At 37.1% G+C, this 27,930-nt stretch overlaps 2 protein-coding genes across 7 annotated transcripts in view; one reads left to right on the forward strand and one right to left on the reverse strand.

The window, feature by feature from the left end:
• The first annotated feature begins 114 nt into the window (after positions 1-114).
• LOC129774740 (trichohyalin) overlaps positions 115-27,930 on the forward strand; it is an 80,566-nt gene continuing 52,750 nt past the window's right edge. Inside the window, exons 1-2 of one of the 2 annotated variants that reach the window (XM_055778665.1) lie at positions 115-293; positions 21,003-21,051. Coding sequence is in view for 1 of the 2 variants with exons in the window: in XM_055778664.1 (XP_055634639.1) it covers positions 285-293 (9 nt within the window). In the remaining variant the exon portion in view is untranslated. The remainder of the gene's footprint in view (positions 294-21,002; positions 21,052-27,930) is intronic. The other variant, XM_055778664.1, reaches the window with a different exon arrangement.
• LOC129774739 (titin) lies at positions 282-27,781 on the reverse strand. 5 transcript variants are annotated; one of them, XM_055778660.1, is made up of 9 exons: positions 27,689-27,781; positions 19,880-20,934; positions 8,137-8,269; positions 7,724-7,813; positions 6,997-7,627; positions 1,532-1,570; positions 1,095-1,363; positions 825-1,035; positions 282-763 (listed from the first exon to the last, which is right to left on the reverse strand). In XM_055778660.1, exons 2-9 carry the CDS (start codon positions 20,847-20,849, stop codon positions 566-568), a joined length of 2,541 nt encoding a protein of 846 aa, XP_055634635.1. In that variant the 5' UTR covers positions 20,850-20,934; positions 27,689-27,781; the 3' UTR covers positions 282-565. The 5 variants fall into 5 exon arrangements, with proteins under 5 accessions (XP_055634635.1, XP_055634633.1, XP_055634634.1 ...); XM_055778658.1 differs by lacking the exon at positions 27,689-27,781 and adding an exon at positions 27,317-27,668; XM_055778659.1 differs by lacking the exon at positions 27,689-27,781 and adding an exon at positions 27,313-27,668.

A 27,930-nucleotide genomic window follows, 5' to 3' on the forward strand; every position in this document is an offset into this window, starting at 1 on the left:
AACACAGTAGACTTCCAAGATGGCTGAAGAGTGGTTTTAGCAAGTTGGCCCACCTTAGGATATACTTCTACGCGCCTTGGTTCGAACTATGCTGCATAGGTCTTTGTTTATGATGATTTTGTTTGTTTGTCTCAGGTTTGTTTATCCAAGAATAACAGTTATTTTGTAAAGTAGCTGTAAACAATTGGTTGCTTCAACCTTATTGTTTTGTAAGTGCGATTTCAATAGTTTTTGATAATAGTTTCCCAAATAATAGTGCAATATTGAAAAGGGGCAGTCAATTCATGTACAAGGTATGTTGATTTCTTCTTTATTTAGTCAAAATACATTAAAATAAATACTCATTTGTCAAAGACCGGCTTTAGTTCTACGATGTTTTCAACGTTTCGTGGTTTCAAATGAATGATAGTAAACGAAATATTTGTTTTTTTTTCTAGTGATAAATTATAATATAAGGTTTGTGCTTCAGAAAATTATCTGCGACGCAAATCTTTTTTTTATACCAAGTTGATTCATGTCGATAAATGTCGAATTTTTTATATATTTTTAGCTGAACGATTACTTTTCAGCCCAAATCTGCAATGACTGAGTCTAAATCTGATTGTAGCGTACAACACATTTCACGGGTTTTGTTGATTTCATCCTTCATGCGATCCACATTTGCTTGCAGTAGATAATTACCCTTCTTCAACGAAGCTAGCCGGCTTTCATGGCGCTTAACTCTAGGCTCAAGATTTGCTTTCTTCTTTTCGTCCGAAGCATCCTGTAGTAAGAATTTTGTTAGGGGTATTTTGAGAATATTTTTGGTTTGCAAAGAAACTTACCTCAGCTTCATTCGCGCTCTCACTCTCGCTGTCTGATTCCGATTCAGACTCACTTTCCTCCTCGGTTTCTTCTTCCTCTTCCTCCTCTTCCGGTTCTGGCGGAGGTGGTTCTTTCTGTCCTTCGGCATCGTCCTCCTCGTCCTCCATCTTCATCATTGCAGCCATTTTTTCAACTTCCTTTTGTAACTTTTTGTACTTCTTGCGCTCGTTCCTGTAATTTGTGTTTAGAAATTATTGCAATGTTGATATAAGAATTCTTGGAGTACTCACTTCAGCGCATACTGGTTGGTCTTCATGGCGTATTTTAGAGCCTGTCGTTCGGCATGCTTTTCCTCCTGCTTTTCTTTCAGTCGCATGAGCCGAGCCGAAAGCATGTTAACGTCACGACTCAATCGCTTGGCCACCTTTTCGGCCTTTTTCTCCTCATCTTCCTCCTCTTCTTCTTCCTCCTCCTCTTCTGGGGCCAGCTCCGGCGAACTTTCCTTCTGAGCAGCCTCGCTGATTCGTCGCGCCGGAATGCCACCGCCATCGGTGATACCCTGTGGATACGCGCAACCAAATGTTATATATGCTTTGTACCCAGTTGCACCAGAAAAAACTACAGAATACGATTCTGTTTTTGTACAGATTTCAGTATTGCAACAAAGACCAGTCTACATCTAGAAACAATCAACGCTCAAAAACCAAAAACACTGAAAATAAGTTACCTGATGCTCATTCAAATAGTAGTCATCATCCGTTAAGCTCTAAAGTTGTACGAAAAGTCCAACAAAAATGTATGAAACGGTATTAGATTCGAAATGAACACTGAGATTTGCTCTTGGAATGAATAATGTGATCGATGTAATTGTTCGGGTGATACGAGTTTTATTCGGATATTTGTAATTTATACACAACACTCCAACGATTAGGTTCAAATGTGGTCGGAATAAACTTGTCAGTTAGAAGGAAGAAGCGAGGCCGAGGAATATTTCCTCTAAATAGAATATCGATAGATTAACAGAATACCAATAAAATTCGCTTGGCTAATATATTGCATCAAAGTTTTATGAGAAATCGATGCCATTCGATCATTCACGGATCTACCTACCCGATAGAGTGTTTCTCAGATTTTCGTAAATAATGGTAGTTATGTTTCTTATGGGAAAATATTAGACCTGTATTTTTTTATGTTTTTCATTAGGGTGTCTATCGAACAAATCTACGCCAAATCAGCCGAAAAACGACATATTTTGGCCCGACCCTCTCCGTTTTTTTCTAAACCTTCTACATATGGTTGCAACCATTCAAAATCAAAATTTTTATTCTCATATGACTCAATCAGACTCAATATTCTTTTTTTTGATAAAAGTGTAACTCAAAATCCAGACATCCGATTAGAATATAATGTACGGCAAAGTTTTTGGAAAATTTACGAAATGTTTAAGAAAAAATAACATTTTAAAAACACAGTTACCAAATATTATTCAATATCTGAATACAATTTTAAAAACAATTGGCATATAGTGGTGCGGTGTCGGACTCCTTAGAATGGAGATATAAATTTTTGGAAATTTATGGAATTTCAATACTTAGCAAAATTGTATATATTTGAGAAAAGCATTATGAAAAATGGAATCCATATACTATTCTACATGAAAAACTATATAAACGTTTTATTCTAGAACTAACCATTGTCGAGATACAGTGAGGGGCGCAAAACAAAATCCACCCTAATTTAAAATCAAAGTGTTCCAATACACCCAGGTTTTTTTTACGCGGGGGATACGTACCTCGTAAAATATCCGCGTTAAATGGAAAAACCGCGTAATAAAACCGCGTTAATTCGAAAATCCGTTTAAAAAAACAAGTTCACCTAAAATCAACGTAAGCATCGTGATAGAGTGCGGCACTAATTTCCGTCGCAAGCACTGATTAGTGTCATGCTCTGAGGGAGCATAAAGAAGAAATGTGAGCTGAGAGAGATAAGTGATATTGCTAAGGTTTTTTAAGCGATACCTGCGTGAAAAAACCCACCTTAATTGGAAAATCCGTGTAAAACAAACCTTGTGAAAAAACCGCGTGAAAAAAAACTGGGTGTATTTGATTTTTTTTTAACTTTTCAGTATTCCAGTCGGAAAAGTACGGAAAAGTAGGTAATTAGTTGACCTTTGTGTCATTTCAGTATGGTTGATTTATTTTTTTAGAAAAAACAAAAAAAACTTGTTCCTAAATGGGCATTTTTAGGGTATGACATTTAAAAAGCCACTTCATGGTTCATTTGAAAAAAAAAATTAAAATAAATAAAAACAAATAATTGATAGTCAATATGACCCCCTTTGGTCTCGATAATCAACTGACTATGCTTTGGCATACTCTCCACGAGGTTCCGGAGGTATTGGAGGTCCCGAGCCTTCAAGTCGGATTCAAGAGCCTGGATTCAAGTCGGGGCTTGGGGTGGACACACCATTGGTTTGATTCGGGCCGATCGGAAGAATGCTGCTGTTTTTTTCGCAGTATACTTCGGGTTCTTATGTTACTGGAAGGTAGTCCGATCCTCAGCGTCAAAATCACGTCACTACGCATCAAAATTATATTAGTGCCAGATGGATACAACCCGCTGTTCAAACGGAGGGGTGCATCGATTAAGAAAACACCGTAAAACAAAGGGCCTGGTTTGGTATGGAAGTAAACAGTGCCCCCAACAGATCCCACTCTATGGAAAATATTGTATAGGGTACTAAATAAGAATGCGTATTATCCGCGAAAGCGAGTTCCATAGTAATTCTATAGAACTTCCCGAGATTTGTCAGTGATAGATATGCATTTGCTCTTTTGTTTTGGTCATGGCTTTCACATTACCTTATCACTGGTGTACACGACCCTACCGATGGATAGTGTAATAATTTCTGTATTGATAAAACATAGTTTATGCTGAAATATCTTGTCTACCTCATTTTTAGTCGTTCATCGTGTTATCCGCGATTTTCGTTATGCGCGGTGTCCTAGCCAGACTATTTCGCCGATAATCGGGGTTCTACTGTATGTGCGATTTTTTCGAGAATTTGAACAGTGTTTGCGCGGCACAAAAAAGATATATTTCTAAATTTTGATTTTTTTTTTCGAATTTTGAGACCTATTGAAGGTGTAGTTTATATTTGAATATACACATTTATTTGTTTGTGTATTTATTATATGTGTTGATACGGATGAACTTTTTTTCAGAATATTTCGAGAACTGCGTGGTATGAAAATATCCAATAATGTTTTAATTTTTTTTCCCATTTTTTGTGATTTTCTAGCATTTTTAAATTTTTCCTAAAATCTATTACTGTATTGTATTTGTAAAAAGAGTCCCAAATCTTAACAGTAACGCTTTGAAACAATACGCAAATAAAAAATTTCTTTTTTCTGAATCTCCGTATGGTTCACTATAAGAACTATGGCTAAAAACGTATTTTTTTCACGACACTCTCAATAGCTTGGAAAAGAAAATATAGAAAAAAAACTCATAGTGTATCATAGTATACTCATAGTATCTTACAATGATAAAATTACCATCGAAAAGTCAAACTTTTGTTGACATTCCGTTTTTTTTCTCTACGAAACTGGATAATCCTATAAATAGAACAGATGTTGATATATTTAGTCTTATGAATTTAAATTTATGATTTTATTAATCAAAAATTAAAAATGCAGACGGTGAAAATAACGAAAACATTTTAAAATAATTGATTTACTGCAAGCTGCTGTTACGTCTCCTGTCTTTTGGCAAAGATGAGAAAGCTTTGTTGGGAGATGCTCATGCAGTCCGGGCCTGACATCAAGTGGATACCCCCTATCAGTGACTTTTTTGGTCAGATTGTGGAAAATAATTAGGTATTATTTTTTTTATACAAATTTTGTTACATTCGTCCGTGCTTAGGTGTTATATGAAATTTGGTGTTTTAAATGTTTATTGTTACAAAAGATTTAACCGCTCTACTATCACAATTGGAAATTTTGATTTCACAACTCTATGTTCACTAATCATGTAATACATTCTGTCAAATTTATACCGGGAATTTGCGTTTTCAATGAAAATATTTTTTTATCATCTAAATTTATACGAGGGCGGGCCGATAAGTACTTAGCCTCATCGCCCGATGGTGTCAGTATCGCAAGAGAGATTACTTATCGTGTAGTACATTCTCGTAAATGGCTACTGTTAAAATTTCAGCCGAATCGGACTCGTAGTTTTGTTTTGATCTTGTGTGGACGCGGGCGTGTCCGCGGATTTTAGAAAAATGGAAAAAAATGGAAATTTCGCCTTCGCCACGGCCGAATTGGTCGAATTGCACTACGAACTGCTGCCCCATCCATTGTATTCTCCAGATTTAGCCCTGTGGGACTTTTTTTTTGTTTCCAAACTTGAAAAAGTCACTCGTCGGGCAGACATTTGAGTCGAATGAGGAAGTCTTCGCCGCCACGGAGGCCTACTTTGCAGACCTCGAGAAAACGTATTTTTCAGATGGACTAAAGAAGTTGGAGCATCGCTGGGTCAAGTGTATCGAGCTAAACAGAGACTATGTTGAGAAATAAATCGCCACTTTTTAATTTTTTTTGTTTTTTTTTTGTAGGCTAGGACTTCCCTCGTATTATCGCCTTCAAAAAATTCTGAAATTTTTGAATATTAATTTTTTTTATTTTCCAGAAGAAAAATTTTATTTGTCATGGTACACAATAACATACTTTGAGTATTTTCTCGAATTTTCATTTCCAAGCCTATTGAGTATGGCATGAAAAGAAAAGAAAAACTACGTTTTTAACTTCAGCTCTTATAGTGAACCATATAGGGATTCAAAAAAATTACTTAATTTTTCTAATTTGGTACCTTATACACCATTTTCCATAGCGCTGGTGATAAGATTTGGAGGCACTTTTCATGAACACATGAATACAACACAATTATAGATTTTTGGATCATAACAAAATAATAGAAAATTAACAAAATAGTTTTTTTTAAATTATTGGATATTTTCGCGGGGCGCAGTTCTTGAAATATTCTGAAAAAAAAACACAAATATCAAAAATCACATACGAACATATTCAAATAGAAATTAAACCAGTACTAAGTCTCAAAATTCTAAAAAAAATATCAAAATTTTATAAATGTATATTTTTTGTATCGCGCAACACTGTTCAAATTCTGAAAAAAACACATATCTAGGAAAGGTACAGAATCAGATTCAAATACGAATAAGAGTAGTAGTGAATCTCAAATCTTAAAAAAAAATTCAATATTTCAAGATTTTTTGTAGTACTTAAATTTTCAATGATTTTTAAAAAATAATATTCTTCGTTATACCATAGTAAGATACACTTTCAGTATGTTTTTCAAATATTTATCTCGAAGCTATCGAGAATGGCATGCACAAAATTGAAAAGTACGCTTTTTACCATAGATACTTTGTTGAACCTCGTAGGGGTTCAAAAAATAGTCAAAATTTCTTATTGAGGACCCTATACAATATTTTCCATAGAGTATGTATTGGGGTGTATTGGTTTAGGGGCACTTTCTACTTCCATACCCGGCCAGGCCCTTTGATATTTTTTTAAAAAACTCATATCTCCATTTTGAAGAGTCCGACAACGCAAGACAACGTATCAAAATTTGTTGAATTAAAAAAGTTTTGTAGCTCACATAGACTGTCGCTCATCCATCTTGTTCATTTCGAACCACATACACAAGCGTTGAGATTGCAGCGCAGCGAATGAGAATAAGATTATGCGGTTAATATTGAAATGAGAACTGATATCTCTTTTAACGATTTTAATATTATACTCTCGGATCGTGATCGGTCATACGAAGGGGTGCTATTTGGAGCGAAGCTGTTGTTTGTCATGCAAACATCAGAAACAAAGAACTCTGTATAATTCAAAAACGATCAAAATCACATCTCAACTTTTTGGATATTTCATGTAAAAAAAACTCAGCTTTCAAGAAAAAATATGAGCATATTTTGGTCCCGAAAGCATGTAAACTATGAAAAACAAATATAATATATTTAATTTGATATGTCGATCATCTGAAACGGTCCAGTAGTTCAAAAGTTATCTGATGATCTATATTATCTGAGAACTACTATATCCGTTTGGCATGGAATGGCTGTATTTATAATTTATATTTCGAGGAATGATTATCCTATCTCACCTGTATTTTTTTCTCCAAATCCCCTATCTTACGTTTCTGCTCTTCGCACTGCTTGTACGCTGTGTCGAGCTCCTTCGCTACAGTCTGATATTTCTCTTCTAGCTGCTTGGATTGCTGCTGTGCCTCGAGGGCTTCATTCTTCAGCGATTGTATTAGGCCAGCATCCGGCCCTGTGATGGCACTCTTCTCCTCTCCGCTCAACGGATTCCAGCGCTCCCTAGACAGTTCGGCTTCCAGATTTTGCACCCGTTGCAGTAGTCGTTTGTTTTCTCGCTCGAGAGCCTCGTTGTTACGCAATTCCATCGCCAGCAGTTGCTTTGTACTCTGCAGGTCATCACGCACCTTGTCGATGTCGTCCATTTCGTCCACCTCGTCCTCTTCGACCGGAGGCGCCTCCAGATTGGCTCTGGACTCGGACTTCGCCAGCTGCTCTTCCAGAGTCATCTGTCGACGGAATTTTCTTAAACCCTCCAGGTTTGGCTTGCTACGGTCGTTACATTTGGTAGGTTTCAACTTGACGCCGAACTGGATCTCCTTCAGCAGAACATTGTGAGCGGTTGCTTTCTCAGTTTCAAATATAAATTGATCCTCGAATTTTGTAATCGATTTTGAGTGTATAATCGGTTTCGATCTGAAATGGTAAAATTTGAGTGGTTGAGTCATATCAGGGGAACAGAGTAACGAGACAATTGACACTAAGCAACAGAGATCCAATAGTTCACAATACCTATCATTGCATTCAACGTGACGCAGTTTTCTACCCTGTTCCACCTCTTTCATCATGTCGGACCAGTCCGGTCGTTTGCGTGGCCGTTTCCTGCAATCGAAATAGGTGTTGAGTTGATTAGTGGTTAGTCCAGTTGATGCAGGGGTATGGTAAGTCTATCATTCTATTAGAGGATTTTATGACAAACGATCGATTTTTGAGGAAGGATGTGGCATGCATAATGATGGATTCGTCTGCTTCTTCAACAAATATGGTTGCACAGCCAAGCCTTGTCGTCATTCTAACGATTACACTGTTACATGCTATACAAGCGATAAGCGGCGACAGTCTTTTTGTTCCCACTTCTAACAGGGAATACTGTTTTTCATAAATGATTGATGTGTTCATCAAGTGTGTGTTAGTAGACAACTTACTTCAGCTTGTCGACCACCTGTTTTTGCCTATCTGAAATTGCATCCTTTTTGAAATCTGGCGGTGGTGCCAATTTCGGCGGGGGAGGAGGTGGCGGTGGGACGTTTGTCTTGGGCATCGGCGGAGGTGGAGGAACTGGAAGATGTAGAATGATGGTTAATTTTGTAGTTTTTTCAGTAAAAAATTTCCATTGTGGGTATGTGTTTAGAAAACAAAGATTTTGTTATCAAAGTGAATAAATTACTAATAAATATCAGAGACAATTAGTGAATTTTTCAATCGTATTTTCATGCAGAATTCGAGTGAGTCTCGAATATACTTATGTATATAGTGTATATATATTATTGTTATTGCGTACAACTTAAAGTGAGATACGAGATTCCCTGAAGGGTTAAAGCCTTATAAATGTTGTTTAAAAAACATCAGAGACCGAGTGTAATAAAACGTGGATACTTGCTTTAAATACATAATGTGAGTCATAAATATTATTTTATGTTAGCTATAAATAAATATTATTCTTTGTTTAGAAGTGTTCTCAAAACTGTAAACAAAACTGAATTGCACATATTATTAAAAAGTTTTCGCAATAACAGTAAATCTCGGCGTTTCGTGCAATTATAAGACGTTTGGCATAAATTTTTTTTTAATCCTGATTTCCGGTAATTTTTCGGTTTTCAAAAAACTCAATTTTTTACGTCTGAAACACTACTAAATGAAGTCCGATTAAGCTAATATTTTGCATTGTGTATTTTATCGGGTAAATTAGGGGTTCTCAAGCTATGTTAGGCAATAGACCCCTTTGCCAGAATTAAGTGATAACTTAGACCCCTATTGCCAAATTTTTAAAACAAAGATTTATTTCTAGTTTTTGTCTTATTTATACCAAGTTCTTACTAATTTAAAGACTTTGCGGTTTGTTAACCTGTTATAAGGCAGTAACAATCAGGGCTCTGCATAGTCATAGTCAACTGAGGATAGTCAGCTGACTATCTGACTGACTATATCCGTATTCAGTTAGTAATGACTTTTGGCTTCTTCACGCAGTTTCTCCGCCAAAACGACTAAACAGTCAGTCGGGTGTTAAGTCGCTATCTCCCTCTACCGACTCGACTATATCATTTCATTCTTCCCAGTCAAATTGTCCTCATTGCATTTTGAAGTGACTTCCCCCAAAACGAATTCGTTCCTCTCTTTCTCTCTCCCATGTACGTGTGCATGCATCGATGTTTGAGTTCAACGTGGTTTGACAAACGCTACAGGTGAGTTAGATTCTTTTGTATCGTACATTAAAATTACTAACACGTATCAAATAGCGTGCAGTGTGTGTGTGCGCTATTTTGCACGCCAATTACTAATACTAACGCGAGGACTTTTATAGCATAATTGATAAATGTCTAAGTAAGTTGGTTTGAGCTCACGATGGGTAGACAATAAACCGTCCATTGCTGGGGTAACTTCTTTTTTGCATCAGATATCATGTTTCCGTTCCTCTTTATATGGACGTAAAAATAAGATTGCGTACGCGGGTATAAAATTAGTGGTTAACTTCAACTTTTTTAGGGCTGCTGAAAATGTACAATATTAATTTGGGAGTCTATTTTATGTAAAAAAAACGCGATCACAGAGCGATGGCAAAAAATCTGCTTAAATTCGTTGAACATGCAACAATTTGATAGGTTTTTCACTGTAAGCGTTCTATTTAGGATCTACTGTGTAAGTTCATGCGTTTCACCAATCGTATAAGGATTATGTTCGGTGAAGTTGGAGTCGATTCCTTGCCTAGTTTCCACGGCCTTAGAATCTGGATGTTGAAAAATCAAAAGTCTGGATTTTTCTGGATTTTTTTATATTTAATTGCGAATTTTATTGAATATTTTCACGAGAACGTCGTTTGATGTTTTTGGAAGCGGACACGGTTTGCTGACAAGCAATGACAATTAAGTATCTTTTTCAAGGCAAGCAAAGAAGGAGTTTGGATTGAGTTTGTACACAAGGGACCTTCTCAGGACTAGAACTGCAAACGTTTAAATTATCTATCATTCAACACAATCAATCAATCATGAATCTGATGTGTAAAACATGATTTAACAGTTATTTCTTCTTATCTCATATATCGACGCATTATACTTAAACTCGATGGTTGCAATCTTGTGCACCAAACCACTTTCTTCGGTGTTCAGTAAACTTTTGGGATAAATTTTCTTAATTGCGGGATTGCCACGGGTAGTTGCAAAACATGACTACATTGGTTCGTTCATCCGTAGAATAATCTGAAAATCACCATTGCGTAGTTTTCTGAATTTCTCATCAGTTGGCTAAATCATTTGTCTGGGAACCAGATTAGGAAAATTTTCAGTAAGCGGTAAAATGGTTTGATGTTTTCTTCCGATGACATTGGGCGGGTCCAGCATGGTCAAATTTATCGTAACCGAGTTTTTGTAGATGATACATTACATTAGCCTTAAATTCGTTGAGCCGATCAACAGATATTTTTCCATAATTTACGTACTTCTTAATGAGTAGTTCGGCCGTTGTCCTAACCTACACATTTTCCAAGCTTTCGTAATTTTGTCGATCGAACGCAACTTTATTCAGATTAAATACCGTGCTGAAAAGTCGTGAAGAATCAGTAGGGCTCTCACTTTGAGCTTGTTCATGTTGTTAATCACTTTGAGAATGTATGGCAAAAATGTCAAAATAAAATTAGTCTACCACTTTGGCGTTTTCAACATGATTAATATGTTCCACAAATCCAAAGTAGATTGGGAGTGGTTCATATCTGTCAAGCACTCTTTCCGGTGAAAGCCATCTAATCGCGCATGGAGGAAGCAATTTCAAGGGTTTTAATTTAAGAATTTCCTGAATCTCATCACATTTACTAGTCCGCAAGGGACTGCAGTTAAGACATCTATTGGTTTGCTCAATTTCATCTGGAATATGCTTACACGCATACGAAAAGCATAAGGCAGAACTATAGCAAATACACTTCATAATGAAAAACGATGGACAATCTCTTTTAAGCAAAGCGCCAAGTGAGTGAAGTCATGGTCCTTGTTCCATCAGCCCCATAGCCAATCGAATAAATTTGGTCTGCAATTTTGTCTCCCGTGAACAACGAAACCATCATCACAACCAACCATCAAGCCAAATATTTGACTCTTTTTGACAGATAAAATTTGATCAACGAGTACTGATCGAATATATTCGACAAAACACAACAAGCAAATATTCAGTTATTGGAAGCCTAAAATATTTTTTCGGTCTGCTCGTCAAACCTGTCGATACATGGTTAGGTTACTTTAAATATTCCAGTGGAATTTTTTGCATGTTCGATGTTTGACATCATTCGCCACTGTTGATAATTGAAGAGTGGCAAACAAAATAGTGTTTGTACAAATTTCAAACCAAACTTTATCAGTCAAAAAGTGTCAATTATTTGACCTCCGGACAAACAGTGTACGGCTACCTTAAGGCTAGTGACTATTTCTTCGACAGATCTGTCGATTCGTCGACAATCAAATTGAACGGATTGCTTCGCAAATGTCTAATGGACTCCTGGTGAGCTTCTCAGTCGCAGCATGCTTTAAAAAAAACCTTCAATCCTCCTAGACACATTACGTCTTTACTACATGTTTTGTAGAAACCAGCATGCTTATCGGTGCTCTGAGAAAACCAGCTCAGTCTAGCCTTCTAAACCCTTCGGTGAAATCAGTGATGCCATTTTGAATAACCGATTTGGCTGAATTTTTTTCAGCATGTCACAAAGGAGAGCATATTCCCGTCCTGGCAATATATTTTTTCGCGAAACCCTCTGCCGTATAGTGTCCGATCTTTGCTTACACTCGTCCTCATCCTTAACAGATTGCTTATGAAATAGGGCAATATTTTTTACAAAGTCAAACTCATCATTCATTTTGGGATCGTCCACAGGTGTCCTCAAAGTAGCGTTAGAATAACGATTGCTATAATCATTTCCATTTCCGTTGCGAGCAGTGTTGCCACATTTAAATCATTACCAGAGGCGTCAAAAATCGTTCTCATTTGTACTTTTTTTTCACAAAATCTTTACCATCGAAAATTTCCGTTGTAGAGAAAAAAAATTATTTATTAGCATTACAAAATACTCATTTATTTACTACAAATACTACATTTACATTTGCAAGTCATTCGTGTTTTTTGATGATGCTTATACATAGTTTTTTCGAATTCAGATTGCATACTATCATTTTTTTTATTTTCGAGCTGCCACCACGATGTTTGACCAAATCCTTTGATCTAAAAATGGCGTTGATCGTATCGTTGCTGAGCCGATTTCAAAGCATATTTTTGTTCTGATTATGTTCAGAAAAAAATCACTCGACAGTTGCCGAGGAGTGAGGCATAGTGAGAATGTTACAAACAAGGGATCGAAGCGCCGAAAAGGCGAGCGAACCGTCGATTCTTTTTTGGCATCCGTTTTCTGTCCACCAACCCTGCACATGCTCGTTTTCTGAAATTGTGATTTTCTTACGGAGTAATTTTATCTTTAGGCTACAGAATTAATTCTCCACATCTTGTACATTTCCATTGTAGAATCCTGGAAACGCTTTCAACACAACGTTAATGAGATTTGTCAAATTGTCAAATTGGAAAAGTTTCTGGGATTTAACATTGCCGTAGACTTGAACGTCGAATCATCGGAATCGAATCTTTTTCTCATTTGTTTGATCAGCTACACGAAAAAATTGCGACAAATATCCTTTGAAATGATCTGCCTTCCGCTGTCCATTGTTCTGATAATTTCTTCTGCTGCTATTCCAACCTAAAATTGTTGTCGCTTTTCAAATGATCTTCATATTTAACAGCATTGGATATTGAAACAACGTGAGATTCCTCGCAGATTTTAGTGGGAATGATCAAATAAAAATCTTTCAGCTCTTCATGTAGCATCGTGAATTAAGGTTTTTCAGCCTGGAACAAACGATTTGATCTGTTGATCTGGGCCAAAACATGCGTCGCATCGTCCGACGCGAACCCTTTCAGACAATCCTTATAAGGAATTTTGTCTATATGGAACTGATCAATCATTGCATTGTAAATGCTTTTATAATCAGCAACACCAAGCGATACTGCGGCGTAAAAGTCATCATGTACCTCAATGTTGCTTTGTTCAAATGTAAGAAATTTCACAAATGGAAAAAAATCTGTACCAATCTGTAGTTTTTGACCAAAATCTGTATTCTGTACCGTACAGAATCTGAACCAAAAATAACGAAAAAAATCTGTACCATTCCAGATAAATCTGTACGTGTGGCAACACTGGTTGCGATTTTTTTCAGGCCTGCTTCCCATATTGGTGTTCAAATTACTACTTTTCCAGATGGATACAGAACGATTTCAGTATCGCAGAATTCTCAATATTGAAAATAGCTGACAAAGACTTGAACTCTCCTCATTTTATCGTTTTTGACGTAGGATTACGTCTTTCGGGAACATATTGGGGTACAAATTAAAAATCGAAAATCGAGTAAATCGTGAAAATTGTCCAATTTCAAACGTTTATTGCCCAGTCATTTCATGATGGATTGATGAAATTTTCGCGTCAATCGATTTCGGCACTCCATAACAATTTTTTATATTCAAAAAAAATAATATATGTCATGAAACTAACTATCGAACAATTGAAAAATCTCAACCCCTATCCTAACGGAAATAACCACTTCTGATTGGTCGAAATTGACGACACATGCGGCCGGTCCCTAACAGAGACATCTAAACCAAGCAGCCTGGGGGATTTCGGATTTGCAAATACATGAGAATAGGGGGAACTTTTGTTCCTACCGAAATGTATTTCCTAACAGAGACATCAAAAACAAGCTGCATGGGGGAAATCGACATTGCAAATACATGAAAGTAGGGGGATCTTTTGTTCCTGCCGAAATGTGTTCTCTAACAGAGACATCGAAACCATGCTGCATGGGGGAAATCAGCATTTCAAATATATGCAAGTCGGGGGCATTTTTGTATTGCAAGTAAAGTGAGTGATACGATTAATTCCAACAAATAAAATTTAAATATGGAACTTTAATGTTGGTTGCTTCTCGAAATTTCATATCAATGACAGATCGTGTATTGTGAAAAACTTAGCACAAGTGTAAGTGTAAAATTGTATATGGTAGCAGTTGTGTTAAAAATAACTTGATATATGAAACGATTTATTTCAATTTTCATAAATAAAAACCAAGGTGTGTTCCCGCTCGAGAACGGGTCTTTTGGTTTAAGCTGTCTGTTTTGTTGTGTTAATTTTCACCCAAGGAAGTTTATACGACGAGAAAAATTGTAAAAGTGAAGAAATATTAGAAAAAGTGATTTCCCATATGCTCTACATATAGTCTTAGGTATTGTTAGTCCAATTAAAATTCGCATTGGGTTGAATAAACACTCAGAAAGTAAAAATTATTAATGAAAATTACCTTTTCCATTTCAAATATGTTTTCTCTATATTAAAGTTGCATGTTTTTACTGATGAGAAAAATTGATAATTGTGTTCGGTATTGGTAATTGTCTTATAATACATTGGTGAGTTTTTTTTTCTTTATTTCATCCATACATATCACAGGAGGTATCTAGTCTAGAATTACAGAGGGCGGTTTGCATCATATCTCGTCCACTTGAGTATCTTGTATCTGATACGCACCATCCAACGACTGTTTACCATCCTTCTGTCATTATCACTCGGTAAACACTGGAGAAGTGAACAGACAATACCCAACAACCAAACAAAACGGTCCTTTTTAGGGCCACCAAATCATTATCAAAAAGTTTAATATCCAAAATCAACAGATAGCCTAACGGAATCCTACGTCAACTATGCGATCGTGTCTCAGACACAACCCTCCTGTGACTTTTTGATTTTGTCATTTGTTCTTCAGCTATCAAAATGTTGTCCTAGCAAGAGGAGCAACACATCAAAAATTTTGCTCGCATTTTTCGAACGTCGATTCAACGAAACGGTTTTTTTATCCCTTTTGTTTATTTTAGGCTCATTAGCATTTTAGCTGTAACAGAGCCGAATTTTAATCATGTACATGTCACATATTTATCATATCTATAATTAGCACATTACACAGTTGCCATTTTTCGACGTTAGAGTATTCCCTTCTATACCATTGCAAATGGTACATATTTACACAGTAGCCATTTAGGCGAAAGAGTTTTCTATCTGTTCTTCCATTATCCACAGCAGGGATGGTAAAAAATCACATTCAACGATCAATGAATAAGTATATCCCTCTAGTCGGATGTTTTTAAATCACCCCCAGCAGGCGAGGCTCTTTTATTCTTCATATGTACACAGAGAGAATACTTGGAACGGTGAGCTACCAAGATCTCAAAAAAGCAATATGAGAGCGGAATCCCCACTGCTTGCACTCTCGAAGCATTACTTCTACTACTCAAGTTTGATCGTGAGTGCAAGCCACAAACGATTAATCCCATTCCATAGAGCGGATGATGAGTTCTTGATCGGAAAGTGTAACAAGAGACGATCAACTGAAATCTTACGACACTCATCGAGGGATTTTTAATTCTCTATTGCACAGACCGCAGTGAGTGGCTGACTCAGTCTCGTGTCGATTTTATTTTGCTGTCGTCTCCCGCCCGATAAACTGCAGACGGGTAATGGATGCAATGGATTAATTTTATTACCAGCAGATTTGGGCGAATCTCATCCCGCCCAAAATCGTTTTTAGATTCCAATAATTCTGAACATTCACATTTCTCTCCAAATAATTTTTCCAACAGTAATTCAATTAGTAACTTCACGAAACACCTTTCGAATTCGATTGAATTTCAGACCCTTTTTTTATTTTGTAGATAAAACGGATCACATATTTGATTAATTCAATTCCGTGTGGTTACGTTCTTCGTTGCGAATAAATGTAATGAAATAGTATGGACGTATGATATTCATGTATCGTGGACTTCCGACATATGTGGCAGTAGATTTGTCGAACGACTAATGTTTCTTTATATCCCTTCAAACTTGTTGCATCTCTCAAGTGTACATACTGCTTTGACCGCAGATTTGCATGATAGAATCTGGATAATTTCAGGTATTCAGTCTTCATATTGTCGAATGAATACTGTTGGAACAATAGGTATCGCAGCAAATTATTATCAACATCCTACCTTATCATCAAACGGTATGCAAATAATTTCAGTGAACTGACGGCATTGGAATATATGCTTTGTGAGGACCACACAATTATTATCAGAGCGAATAAACGTCCGACTGGAAGTCATGAACATCAATTCAATGTGCCCAAGATAAATTTATCCTTTGAAGGTCATTAACCTTTCTAAAGATGATCAGATGGAATATATTCCAATGTCGTCTGGAATAACCTGTCCAACACCTTATGATCGTAATATTGTTTTTGCTATTATTCTGATGTTTCATAACACGGCACTCTATTGATTATTCGCCGAAAATGAATAAAAAATATCCTTGAAGTTAGCCTACGGTTTTAGTAGCAGTGCAATTTGGTGAGCCAGTCTCAGGATAAGAAAACATTTAAAAATAAAGCTTTTTTTTGAATGAATCAATAGTAAAACAAAACGTCAAAAAATTTCTCAGCTTTGTGATAGCAGATAATCATTATCCATTTGAGTTGTATGAGTATTCCATTCCCCCACAAACTGTGGATAGTCTATCTGCATACAAATTATGTAGAGTGCCACAATCCAAAAAAATTATGAACAAATATTTACGTGCTTAAACAAAAAAACACATGTTGACATATTTGCGCTAATTTATGTTTTTTGATTAATTCAAGTAATCAAGGTCTTTTCTAGACACCAGTTTACTCAGGCCCGAAAAAAGTGGTCTGTATTTGGGCTGGCGGAAAAATATATCTCGCAAGACCACGTGTTCGATGTCGTAATAGCCTTGGCCAATAACGCATTTACATTAACTCATAAAATTAGTGATTTGAGGGGGATTATTGTTTGTAGTCTCTTGATTAATGTAAACACCATCTGAGAAATCCTCTGTGAAACATGAAACATTAAAGTCGTCCTATCTGCTGTAGCGCATTTTTTTATTTTACCCAGTTTCATCGAAGTAAACGCGCTCGGAAAGGAAAATTGAACGCCCGGATGAGAGAGCGAGAATCGTACGTCATAGAGACACTCATTCCCATGGAGCAAATTCTTGTTAGGAGTTGATAGCAAAACGAGGAAGGAGAGTAACTCAATTATTCGAACTAGTTTCAGTCTAGCAATGCTTTGGTCAACTCAGAGTTACCAAGAGAAAATCATTTGGTTATGATGGGTGAGGATTAATAGTTAGTCGCAGTTTGCACAGATTACGATCTGTGCAGTTTGCGATTAATCGTAAATCACATCATGCTCCCTTGTTTTCCATCCTTGATCCACAGTTAAGACTGGACAGCGGAGACAGTCGTTGATCCATCGTTGAGTTATTTATAGAACAGCAGTCCGATATTTCTGCAGAGCAGAGCAGTTGTATGGATGAATCGATCTTATTTCGACCGTGGATCGATCTTCATCGCTGATGATTGTTGCGTGGACGTAGTTATTCTGTAACAATACAAAAAAGATGGTCAATGGGGGCCCTGAGTTTTGAACTCATGATCGATCGCTTACTAAGCGAACGCGCAACCAATGTGGCTACGGAGACCCCCAACGAAATCGTTGAAAGTGGTCAAATTGACTATCACAAACGCAATAAAAGTGTTGGGGGAACGTTTGTCGACCAGAGTGTTCAGTCCTTTCAAGCTGAACCCCAATCTTTCCGTCCGAAAGGCACAAACAAACTGGAAGTGTCATCACAACCGTTCACCGAGCTAAACAACTATACGGATTATCGACTTATAAGGAGATAATGACTCCAAATCGTGATGATAAACGAAAAAAGATGGCCCAAACACGTTTCCGGAAGACGTAATCAACGATGCTGACGATGTTCTATTGCGTAGTGATCAACGACGAAACGAGCCGTTTGGATAAGGCTTCAAATAGATGTCGGAGCAGGACTTCAAAAAGCTTTGGCATAAGAAACTATCGAAATTCATCAATAAATGTCTGGTTTGGCAGGTTACCTGTAGCTGTGGCTTGAAAAGCGACATTTTCATTGCAACCGGGGCCGTCAACCATAAAACTCAGATGATCGAGTACCAGGAAAAATGTCTGCTGCCTTTCTTGAAGCAACAAAATTGTTCCGTGCTGTTTTGCCGCATTTGACATCCTGCCATTACAAAACAAAGGAGATGGAGAATCTCACACAAGAACAAATACAAGAACCTTCCCAACACGCAAGAGCACCACCCAATCTACAAATATTGAGCCATCGTCGAGCGGAGCCGAAAGAAACTCAAAAAAACTGTTTGAACCTGAAGCTGTTGAAGATAAACTGGCGTAAGATGTCCGATGATTAGAATTTGGTCAACCGAAATCTTAGTTAAATGTTTTTTCTCTGTTTTATACTATTTTTTTTAAATTTTAAATAAAAAAAAAATTTACACGCATTGTTCGAAATCGAACAGCTTATTTGATAAGTTTTCATGTAATATTCTTGCAGTAAATGATAGCTTAATAACCATCAATTTAATTTAATTTTGTATAACTTTATTGGGCAATAAGTTCGGTTTAAAGCTAGTAGTATGTGCGGAAGGTTTTTTTATCTGCATTATGGTGACTTTCAACACTTTTGGCTGGTTCGTCACTTCTTACTTCCATTTTGGAAGAATGTCGGGAGTGACAATTGAACTCGTCTTTTTCAGCGTGAGAGGTATGGATGTTACCACTACGCCAGATCGTGTGCGGAAGGTGCATAACCTAACATATAATAAAACCTAATAAAATACAAAAAAATTGTAAGCTTTTATACGGTATTACTTTGATAAAAAAGCACATATTGTGATGTAGGGAAAAACCAGTGACCTCATACGAGAAGAAAAATGCTGGTTTTGGCCAATGGTTCTTTTATTTGAAGAATTTTCGATTTTTCACAATTTCTTGGAAAATGTTTTTTTTTTAATTTTAAATAAAAATATAATAAATTTACACGCATTGTTCGATATGGAACAGCTAATTTGATAAGTTTTCATGTAATATTTTTGCAGTAAATGATAGCTCAATATCCATCAATTAATTTAATTTTGTATTACTTTATTGGGCAATAAATCCGGTTTAAAGCTAGTATGTGCGGAAGGTGCATAACCTAACATATGATAAAACCTAATAAAATACAAAAATTTGTGAACTTTTCTACGGTATTACTTTGATAAAAAAGCACATATTGTGATGTAGGGAAAATCCAGTGACCTCATACGAGAAGAAAAATGCTGGTTAGGGTCAATGGTTTTTTATTTGAAGAATTTTCGATTTTTCATAATTTCCTGGAAAATGGAAAATCGGTGAAAAATCATTCTTGATCACCAATAATCAAAATTACACCAATGGCGTCAAAAAATACTTTTTACTTTTATTTCACGACTCCCATTGATTCTTAACATCTTCTCGGCAGCTCTCACTATAGACATGGGATCGAAGCTATCAAATATAACCGGGTAAATGCCTGAACTTACAAGAAAACTATCAAAGCAATAATCTTTTTTTGTCATTTTCTCGTTCAACATAATTATAAACACAATCAAAATTGAATAGTTAAGTGTCAATCGCATTCATTCGCATATTTTTATCACTAACATTATGGTAAAGTAACATAAGTTCGATACTAACTTCTTTTGCTGCTCTCCGACTTCAACATCGACGGCTTGTGCGGGTAGGCTTCCTCTTTTTTCGAGACGTTTTCCAGCAGAGGTTTCTCAACCCTCTTCAGTTGAACTTCGGGCAGCTTTTCCTTAACGCGGGGAGCTTTCAGATTCGATGGCACCTTGCGCAGTTTGATGCGGAAGTTCTTCGGCTCGGGTGATGTTGAGCGCTCTTTTGGAGCTTCTACCTGTGGTCGGATCACTTTCTTCAGTGGTGGTTTGATAAAGCTTTTCGGCTCAGGAGAAGACGATTTTTCGGATTTTTCCGAGGACTTACTCTCGGTGTCCGATTTTTCCGGAGGTTTAACAACTTTTTTCAGTTCAACGGCAAGCTTCGGCTTTGGTGGAGATGGTTCGCGTTTTGGCGCTGGTTTAGGTTCCGGTTTCTTTACCGGTGGAGGAGGAGGCGGTGACTCTTCTTCGGATTCGGTTTCCGTTTCGTACTCGGTACTTCCCTCCTCCTCTTCTTCCTCCTCCTCCTCTTCCTCATCTTCCTCTTCTTCATACTCGGACTCCGGTGATGGTTCTTTTGGTTTAGGCTTCGGTTTTGGAAGGGGATCTCGAAGAACTGTCATCTGAGGGGTCGTGTTTTTGATCATCGGTTCTGACTTGGTGAGTGGAGGAGGCATTGGTTTCTTTTGCTGAATCACGATCGGTACTTTAATTTCTTTGGATTGCAATTTGGCTGTCTTCGCTGGTTCACCATTTTCTTTGGCTGCGGCCGGTGGTTTCGGGGCAGGAACTGCTGGTTTTGTTACTATCGGAGCCGTTTTGCCGTCTGGTTCTAACGACTTTGTTGGAGGTTTGGAATCTTTCGCTTCAACGGAGGGTGCTGTAGTTGTTGAGGTTTTACGTGCCCAGGCCGGCGGTACGTTTCTGTTCACTGTCTCAACTCTGTCTTTCAACCAAGGTGGTCGATTACTTCCATTCACTGGCATCGTATGGACTAAAACTATTTGCGCTACTTTCTCATCAACCACAGCTTAATCATCGAGTTCTTTGATTCACCACTACTCACAGAATCTACGAAGCAAACACACGAATGTTCGAGGATCTTAATTTTGTCGTTACCTCTTTTTTTTTCTTCACAGGTGATACAACCGAATCTTGGCCACACACATTCACACACACAAACAGTTCGTGAGTACTTGTTTTTTCACAGATTTGTTTTACTCCTTAATACAATTATTCTTCGTATGATGCGCCGTTAGAAGCGAAAAAGGGGCGAAAAATTCTCTCGCATGACGCGTTTAAAGAAAAGCGTTCGAAAGAAAAAGTGTGCCTTGAACGTTCACCATCGAACGGTGACGCGGACTGAAATCATTCGTAATAAAATATATTTTAAGGCGATGAATCGTTTGTTTTTTTCTTCTGCAGAATGCTTTCTGAAAATAGCGCGCAGTGGACATAGAAAAAAAACAAAACCACCAGCGTTAGAAAGGCAAATATACGACGCAAGCATTTCCTACTTATCACTGTACCGTTTCACTACTTGTCGTTTCCCATCACACGGGTTTGAGTTTTTCAGAGTAGTCATCACACACGAGAGCGATTGGATATTGGGTGGGAAAATTATGATTGTCTAGCGCACGGCATTTGCACTGTTCTTGACTCAATAATTTCAAAACGACAACTTCAGCAACCGTATGGTACCTGTTTACGTGTCTGACCTAAAAATAATTAGGTGAATGTCACTCGATTATGTTGGTCTGGTTGGTTGCAGTAAGCGTTACTTTGCGGTGAGTTTTGTTTTCTGACTGCTTGCTTGGCAAAAACAAATACATGGGAATCGCCATCAACGAGCATCAGATGGTCAATGACAGTACACAATGGTCCAGGAGGTGTATTTAAGGATCCCGGTCTGGAAGATCGAAAAAATCGAAATTTTTTTCTTGTATTTTTGGGAAGTATTATACCTTCAAGAATACCCAAGAATACCCTCAGAAATGTTATCCTAAAAGGATTTTTCGATATTTGATTTCGTTGGAATGCTACAGCCAAATGTACGAAGTCACCTCAGGGTCACCATGAAAGATACCGTTTTTTTGCTCTATCTTTTATATTTAAAATTCTACATGCAAACTGTCTTCAGAAGACTTTTAGAACTTCTTAAGACAAACATTTCGCGATGCAAAATTTGTCAATATTTCAACTTCCCCAAAACACGCGCTTTGCATTTGTTTCTCGTTCTTTCTGGGGCAAACATAAAAAAATGTTTAGATTCAGCATTTAAAAGTGCATACCTGACTCTACATAATGTGAGATTTTCAAAACTATGTTATTGTTTTGTATTTAGATGTCATGTAAAAATATCGAAATATAAAAGTTAGAGCAACCTCAACAAGGGTATTGCATCGGATATAAGACAATTCAAAAAAAATCTTGTGAACTGGGTTGCCAACTATAATTTAAGAAAATCAGGAGGAATGAAAGAATCTATTCCAAATCCCACCAGAAACAGAGTATATCTCCCTTCGGGCGAAGACCGGATATGTAAAAGAATTAATAAGCATGGTATAAATCCTCGCATAAGCGGAAATGCGAGTGTTTCGCCTGACTTTTTGATCGTTTATATTTTTCCGAAAAATCTACAGCATCACTACAGTTAGTTGCAGAGAAATCAATATTCAAACTTTCACTGAATTCATCATCCATGCTTTGGAATGAATCTTTAATCAAAAATTGAGGAAACCATATCACCAGTGGAATATATGTGGAATTTTTCGTAATTTCTATTATATTTAGTACCGTTATTGATATATTTACCATAGTCCCATCATTGAAGTTGATTCTGCATTGAATCAGACGAACAAATTACATATAAAGTGTTTTTATATTGACTGTGGATTCAAAAATTTTCTCTTGAGTAATTTTACACTCTGAAACGTATTTCTACATTAATAACTTTAGGATACATCTACATACACATTATCCTCAATAAAGCAATGTTGTTCCTTGAACTTAATCTCGTTGTAATGTAATAAATTCGTCAGAAAATCTGATTTCATGAAATTTTCAGCACTGTTCAGCACTGAGGGTAGAGATAAAAAAGTGAAATACATACAGCTTTGCATTTAAATAATTTGGCTTAATGTGAGATATATAAAAGTGCAAACCGGAGAACTATCAGAAAACTTTGGCATGGAAATCAGTATATTTATTACGAATAATGTAAAGAGTACAAAAATCAGAACAAATCAGGAACCTTGCAGAAAAATCAGGATAAATTGAGTGTTCGTCCGGATATCAGGGAGCGTGCTAAAAAGTCTGGGAAATCCTGAAAAATCAGGAAGATTGGCATCTCTGCTAATGAACAATTACTCGAATCATCCATAGGACGGTTATTGAGTATAAATGTACCAACAAGGACCAAGAGTTTGTTTTTTGACATAACATTACTTTTTTTTAATTGAGGATACCGAATCCGAAATCATGTCACGTTTGAACGTTAACAACAATTTATGTTGCGCACGGGTTTTGATGATTCGTATACCAATCGAATCGGAAATTGTATGTATTGTGCAAAATTTGTATGAAATGTTATACATTTTGATTCCCTAGCCCGTGAATGATTCAAATGGGCGAATTCAACTATAATTCAACCCACTGCTGCCATTCTGTTACCCAGTATTGCCCCAATCAGCGATCAGTTAATAATCTTCTTTAATGATGATATCATACACAGCGGTTTGGCATGATATGAATTACGAAAGAAAAATGCCTTCAGAGAGTCGATACTGTTCTGTACAGAAAACAAATCCAGGGCTGAGGCTTGTTGTTTTTATGCGTGGCATTGATACTGGTTACGACGTGTCCTGAACACAACTCTCTAATATTTATCGTGAAGCATCAGGTGGCAGCAAAACGTGCAGAGTTGAAATGATACATTGTTTAAGCTTTTCAAGAGAATCAATTGTTTCTATGAATTAGAGAAGTGGCTTCTAAAATCTGACACTAAAAAAAATCGTTAGGGGATGGCAAAGACAAGATCGCATTGTTAACGTAGGGCTACGAAATTATTTTATCAAAACACTTTGCGCCTGTTTATCACTTTAGATATTATGTCAAAAAATTATATTAATAACTTTTGAGTAGAATTTTTGGTGACTCCGAAAAGGACCGACGTGGTTGTGGTTTTGTGGAAGCAGTTGATGATGGTTGATGCATTATTGTTTTCGCGAAAACAATACACAAGCTGGTCATTAGAGTGCCAATGGAAAAAGTGACCTTCGAATTTTCAAAAGGGACTTTCGTCAAAATGTTGATTTCCACGAAAATCTACACTATGCAAAATATCAGTTCAAGTGGACTTCATTTATTCATGCAATTCGAAACATTTGGCATCCTTTTTTTAAAACCACGATGGGTGGTTTTTCGGTTTTCAAAAAACTCGAACGTTGACGGCTGTGGGTCACTGGTAAATGAAGTCCGATTTAGCTGATATTTTGGATAGGGTAGTTTTTCGTGGGAATGAACATTTCTATGAATTTTTCGTTTGAAAATTCGAGATGTGTGTGTTGGATCGACAGCGCGAAAGCGGAGGCTCTGCTCGGGTGGCGCATAGGTTACAGGTGGAAACGTGTCTGGATGATTCAACTTGTATGTTCACAGCGGGAATTCTTTTAGAAAAATAGTTCTGAAAATAAACGATAAATTAACTACCGCTGCTTGGTGAATGGTGGAACAAAACACTTTGTGACAGGAGCCAAGAATAAACATATGCGCTGTATTTTCGTTCAAGTTATCACAATTGAAATTCGTTTGCAGCTGTTGCCGTTTTTTATAAAAAAGTTGTGGTTTGTGTGCCTACAAAATACGATTTGCAAACATCATTTTTGCTATGATGCAAAAATACAGATGATAATCATGTGAAGGTCCTAAAAGTTGCAATCATGATGAATACGATTAGACCGACCGAAACCGGGAACCGGCATTCGTTGAATTTTGCTTGTTAGGTATAGAAGAAAGTCTTTTCCGCCTCGAGTTGTGAGGCCAGATAGTTTCAAAAAGCAGACAACGTTGTGTGTTTTCTGGTATCTTTTGACAACCGGTGAAACTGTTAAAAGTTAACTTTATCGAAAACTCTGTTCCAAAAACAACTGGACCTGGCAACACGAAATGATTTTACTGGATGATAATGCCCCGTCGCATGCAGCTAGATCGCCGGCGGATTTCTTTTTTGAGGCATCAAGATCAAAGAGACCAAGATCAAAGGGAAGAACTCTTTTATATGGTTTTAGGAAAGCTGAGACTTTTTTTGCATTACATATCAAAAATATGAAAAAAAGGGAAAGGTATTTTTTGGTCGTTGGTATAATGTTATGCAATAAAACATATACCGTCGATGGGGGTGAAAAATGGGTCATGGCAAAAACGGAGAATGTGACTATTAGTAATATCTTGACAATTATTGCAAATATTTTTGAAAGCTGCGAACCGTTTATATATAATCATTTCAAATATTTTTATAATATTTTAATATTTCAAAATCAAATATAATCATTTCCATCGCACTTCTAGGTGGATTGACACTATTTTCGTAACTCAAATAATCATTGAAGAGACTTACATGTTGTAAAATTATTTTGAACTTATTGAAAAATTTATTTCTAAACATAATTCCTAAAAGAAAACAATATACATTACTTTAACCCCCTTCTTCTTCTCATCCGGCTTGCAATGTGTTGTACTATGACGCCACTTTCAACCCGGAAACAATGCACGAATTCATCACGAAAATTGAACGTACAACAACATCAAAACATGGCTAAAGAGGGCAAAGGATCACAATAATTGGAAAATTGATGATAAGAAGATAATTTTATAAGATAAGCCAAGGATAATATTATCCGGGTCCGATGGTTTCACACGCAAATGGCGACCGGCGAAAATCCTAAAAGGGAGCGTTTGAAGCCAACAGTCATATATGGAGTAAATTATTGCAACATCATAATTTTCCAAGTGACTCAACTATTTTTTACCGTTTCCTGTGCAGGTAAAGTCATGGTTTGTCATGTTTCATGGTTCATGGTTTAATGACATCGTATTGCGTCGAAGAACTCGAATTCATTGACGGAACAAAGGAAAAAAGTTGTTTATTGAACACCTTAACCCAACCTTAAGAACATTTGTTTCGATGCAACTAAGTGGAACGAAAACGCACCAAAAACTACAGCTTAGCTTATTGAATAGATGCCAAGGCCATGTCAAGCTGTCATTCATGTCAAACGTGGTCACACAAAAATATTAAGTGGATCTCTAGAATACAGTGGATATACGTTTTTGCCTAATTTTTACTGTTCTTCCAAACATAATTTCACATGACTGTGATTTAAATTTCTCTTTATCGATAGAAAAATAAACATCTTGATAAATTGTATTGCATTATTTTGCAAATAATCCACATTTGAAGGAAATTTGAAAATTGAATAGGAGTGAATTTTTTTTCCTATACTGTATTTGATCTTATGGCACATATCCTCGTGCCATCCTCGACCTCTTTATATTTTATTCTCAGTTTGAAGGAGACCAAGAAAAGATTGTTTGAAAGAAAAACTTTCGTCGGAGTCGACGTTCCATTATATTCATTGAAGCACTACTAGAGATGTTAATGAATTAGTTCAATCATTCAACGACACAAATCTATTTTCGTACATCAGATGGAAGGGTTCCACTGCATCTCCATAATTCCGTCAATAAATACGCTCACATTGTTCCTCCCACCTATAAACGTGAATTCCCATTTTTTCAAATCCTCTTCCGCCCACATTGCAAAAATCGGAGCTACAGTGTGATGGAAACAAAGATCTAGTATTTTCACTCAAAGTATTGCTTTCATAATTGCTGCTTTTCAACACCTTTTTCTACGTGACACCACCTGATGCAACAATTTTGGGATGATATGGTCCCATTTTCCATCCAATCATTTTCGCGTTGAAGGCTTCGATGAATTGCGAGCCATTATTAATTTTCCAATTTGCACGTGTTGACGTCATCTGAGGCTGAAAACTTTTTTTCTTCTTTTCTTCAGTTCGGTAATCCAGTTGATGTGTGAGTGTGTGTGGTTGGCAGATGGATTTAAACCCCGTCGACAAGATGGAGGACAATTAACCTCCCCAGATTTCGATCGTTGCTAGCATTAGAGTTTTTTTTCTTCTTGCACTAACAAAACTAGGGCGAAACTTCCATAAAGTCGAAATTTATTTCATTATTTTTGTCACAATTCATTTCAGGAGTAAAATTAGACGAGCGCGCACTGTGTAACTTCATTTCGCAGGTGACATTCTTCTTCTATCGACATTTGACCTATTTTCACATTGATGTGGAGTAAAATCTATCTTCTGCCGTTTAGTGCACTTTAACTTGATATGTTATTTTGCACTTCCACAAAACTTCCCATACCGACCGTTCTCACTTGTTTCACTAAGGTGCAACTAGTGAATTTTCAATATGTGTTATTTGCACTTTTTCTGTTTCGATATGTGAATTTGCAGATTTTCCCTTTTCTTGGGGAATTTTCACTTGCGCCACGCGTGCAGAATCACCGCCTCGAGCCAACTGAACGAGTTTCGTGATTTTCACGGTGCTCGGTGATTTTTTCCAATTCCCAACAGCTAAAGGGAGCGAAGAGATTTGCCGTGAAAAACAGTCGCACGAGATTGCACGAGAGTTCGGCGTGTGTGCGTGAAATGCGCGTGTGGCTGGCTTGCAAACTCGAATCCATCAACCACTGTGCTGCGCGCTGGTGTGTTTACAAAGGAAAAGTGGAGTCTCGGACCGATTTTTGCTGCAGTTTTTCTGGCCGTTTCGCTGTGACCGACTACGTTTCGTTAAGCGAACGGAAAATACGCCACACTTGCTGCCAATGGGAAGAAACAATGTTTGTTGACCTGGCGTGGGCGCGCTGTACTTGCGGCGTAGTATGACGCGTTGGCTGATCATATGGTCGGTTTTCCGTGTCGTGTGCTCTAGTGAATAGCGCGCTAGTGGCTGTGTTCACTCATTAGCTCATCTGATTCA

The sequence above is a fragment of the Toxorhynchites rutilus genome, chromosome 3, assembly GCF_029784135.1.
Source record: "Toxorhynchites rutilus septentrionalis strain SRP chromosome 3, ASM2978413v1, whole genome shotgun sequence".
In the NCBI taxonomy this organism is placed as follows: Eukaryota; Metazoa; Arthropoda; class Insecta; order Diptera; family Culicidae; genus Toxorhynchites; species Toxorhynchites rutilus.

Coding starts and splice junctions, on each gene's coding strand:
- LOC129774739 (XM_055778660.1), bottom strand. CDS start 20,849: ATGCCAGTGAATGGAAGTAATCGACCACCTTGGTTGAAAGACAGAGTT. Junction 1,571..6,996: donor ATTTGGAGAAAAAAATACAG/GTGAGATAGGAT, acceptor GTACAACTTTAG/AGCTTAACGGATGATGACTA. Junction 764..824: donor AGAGCGCGAATGAAGCTGAG/GTAAGTTTCTTT, acceptor TTCTTACTACAG/GATGCTTCGGACGAAAAGAA.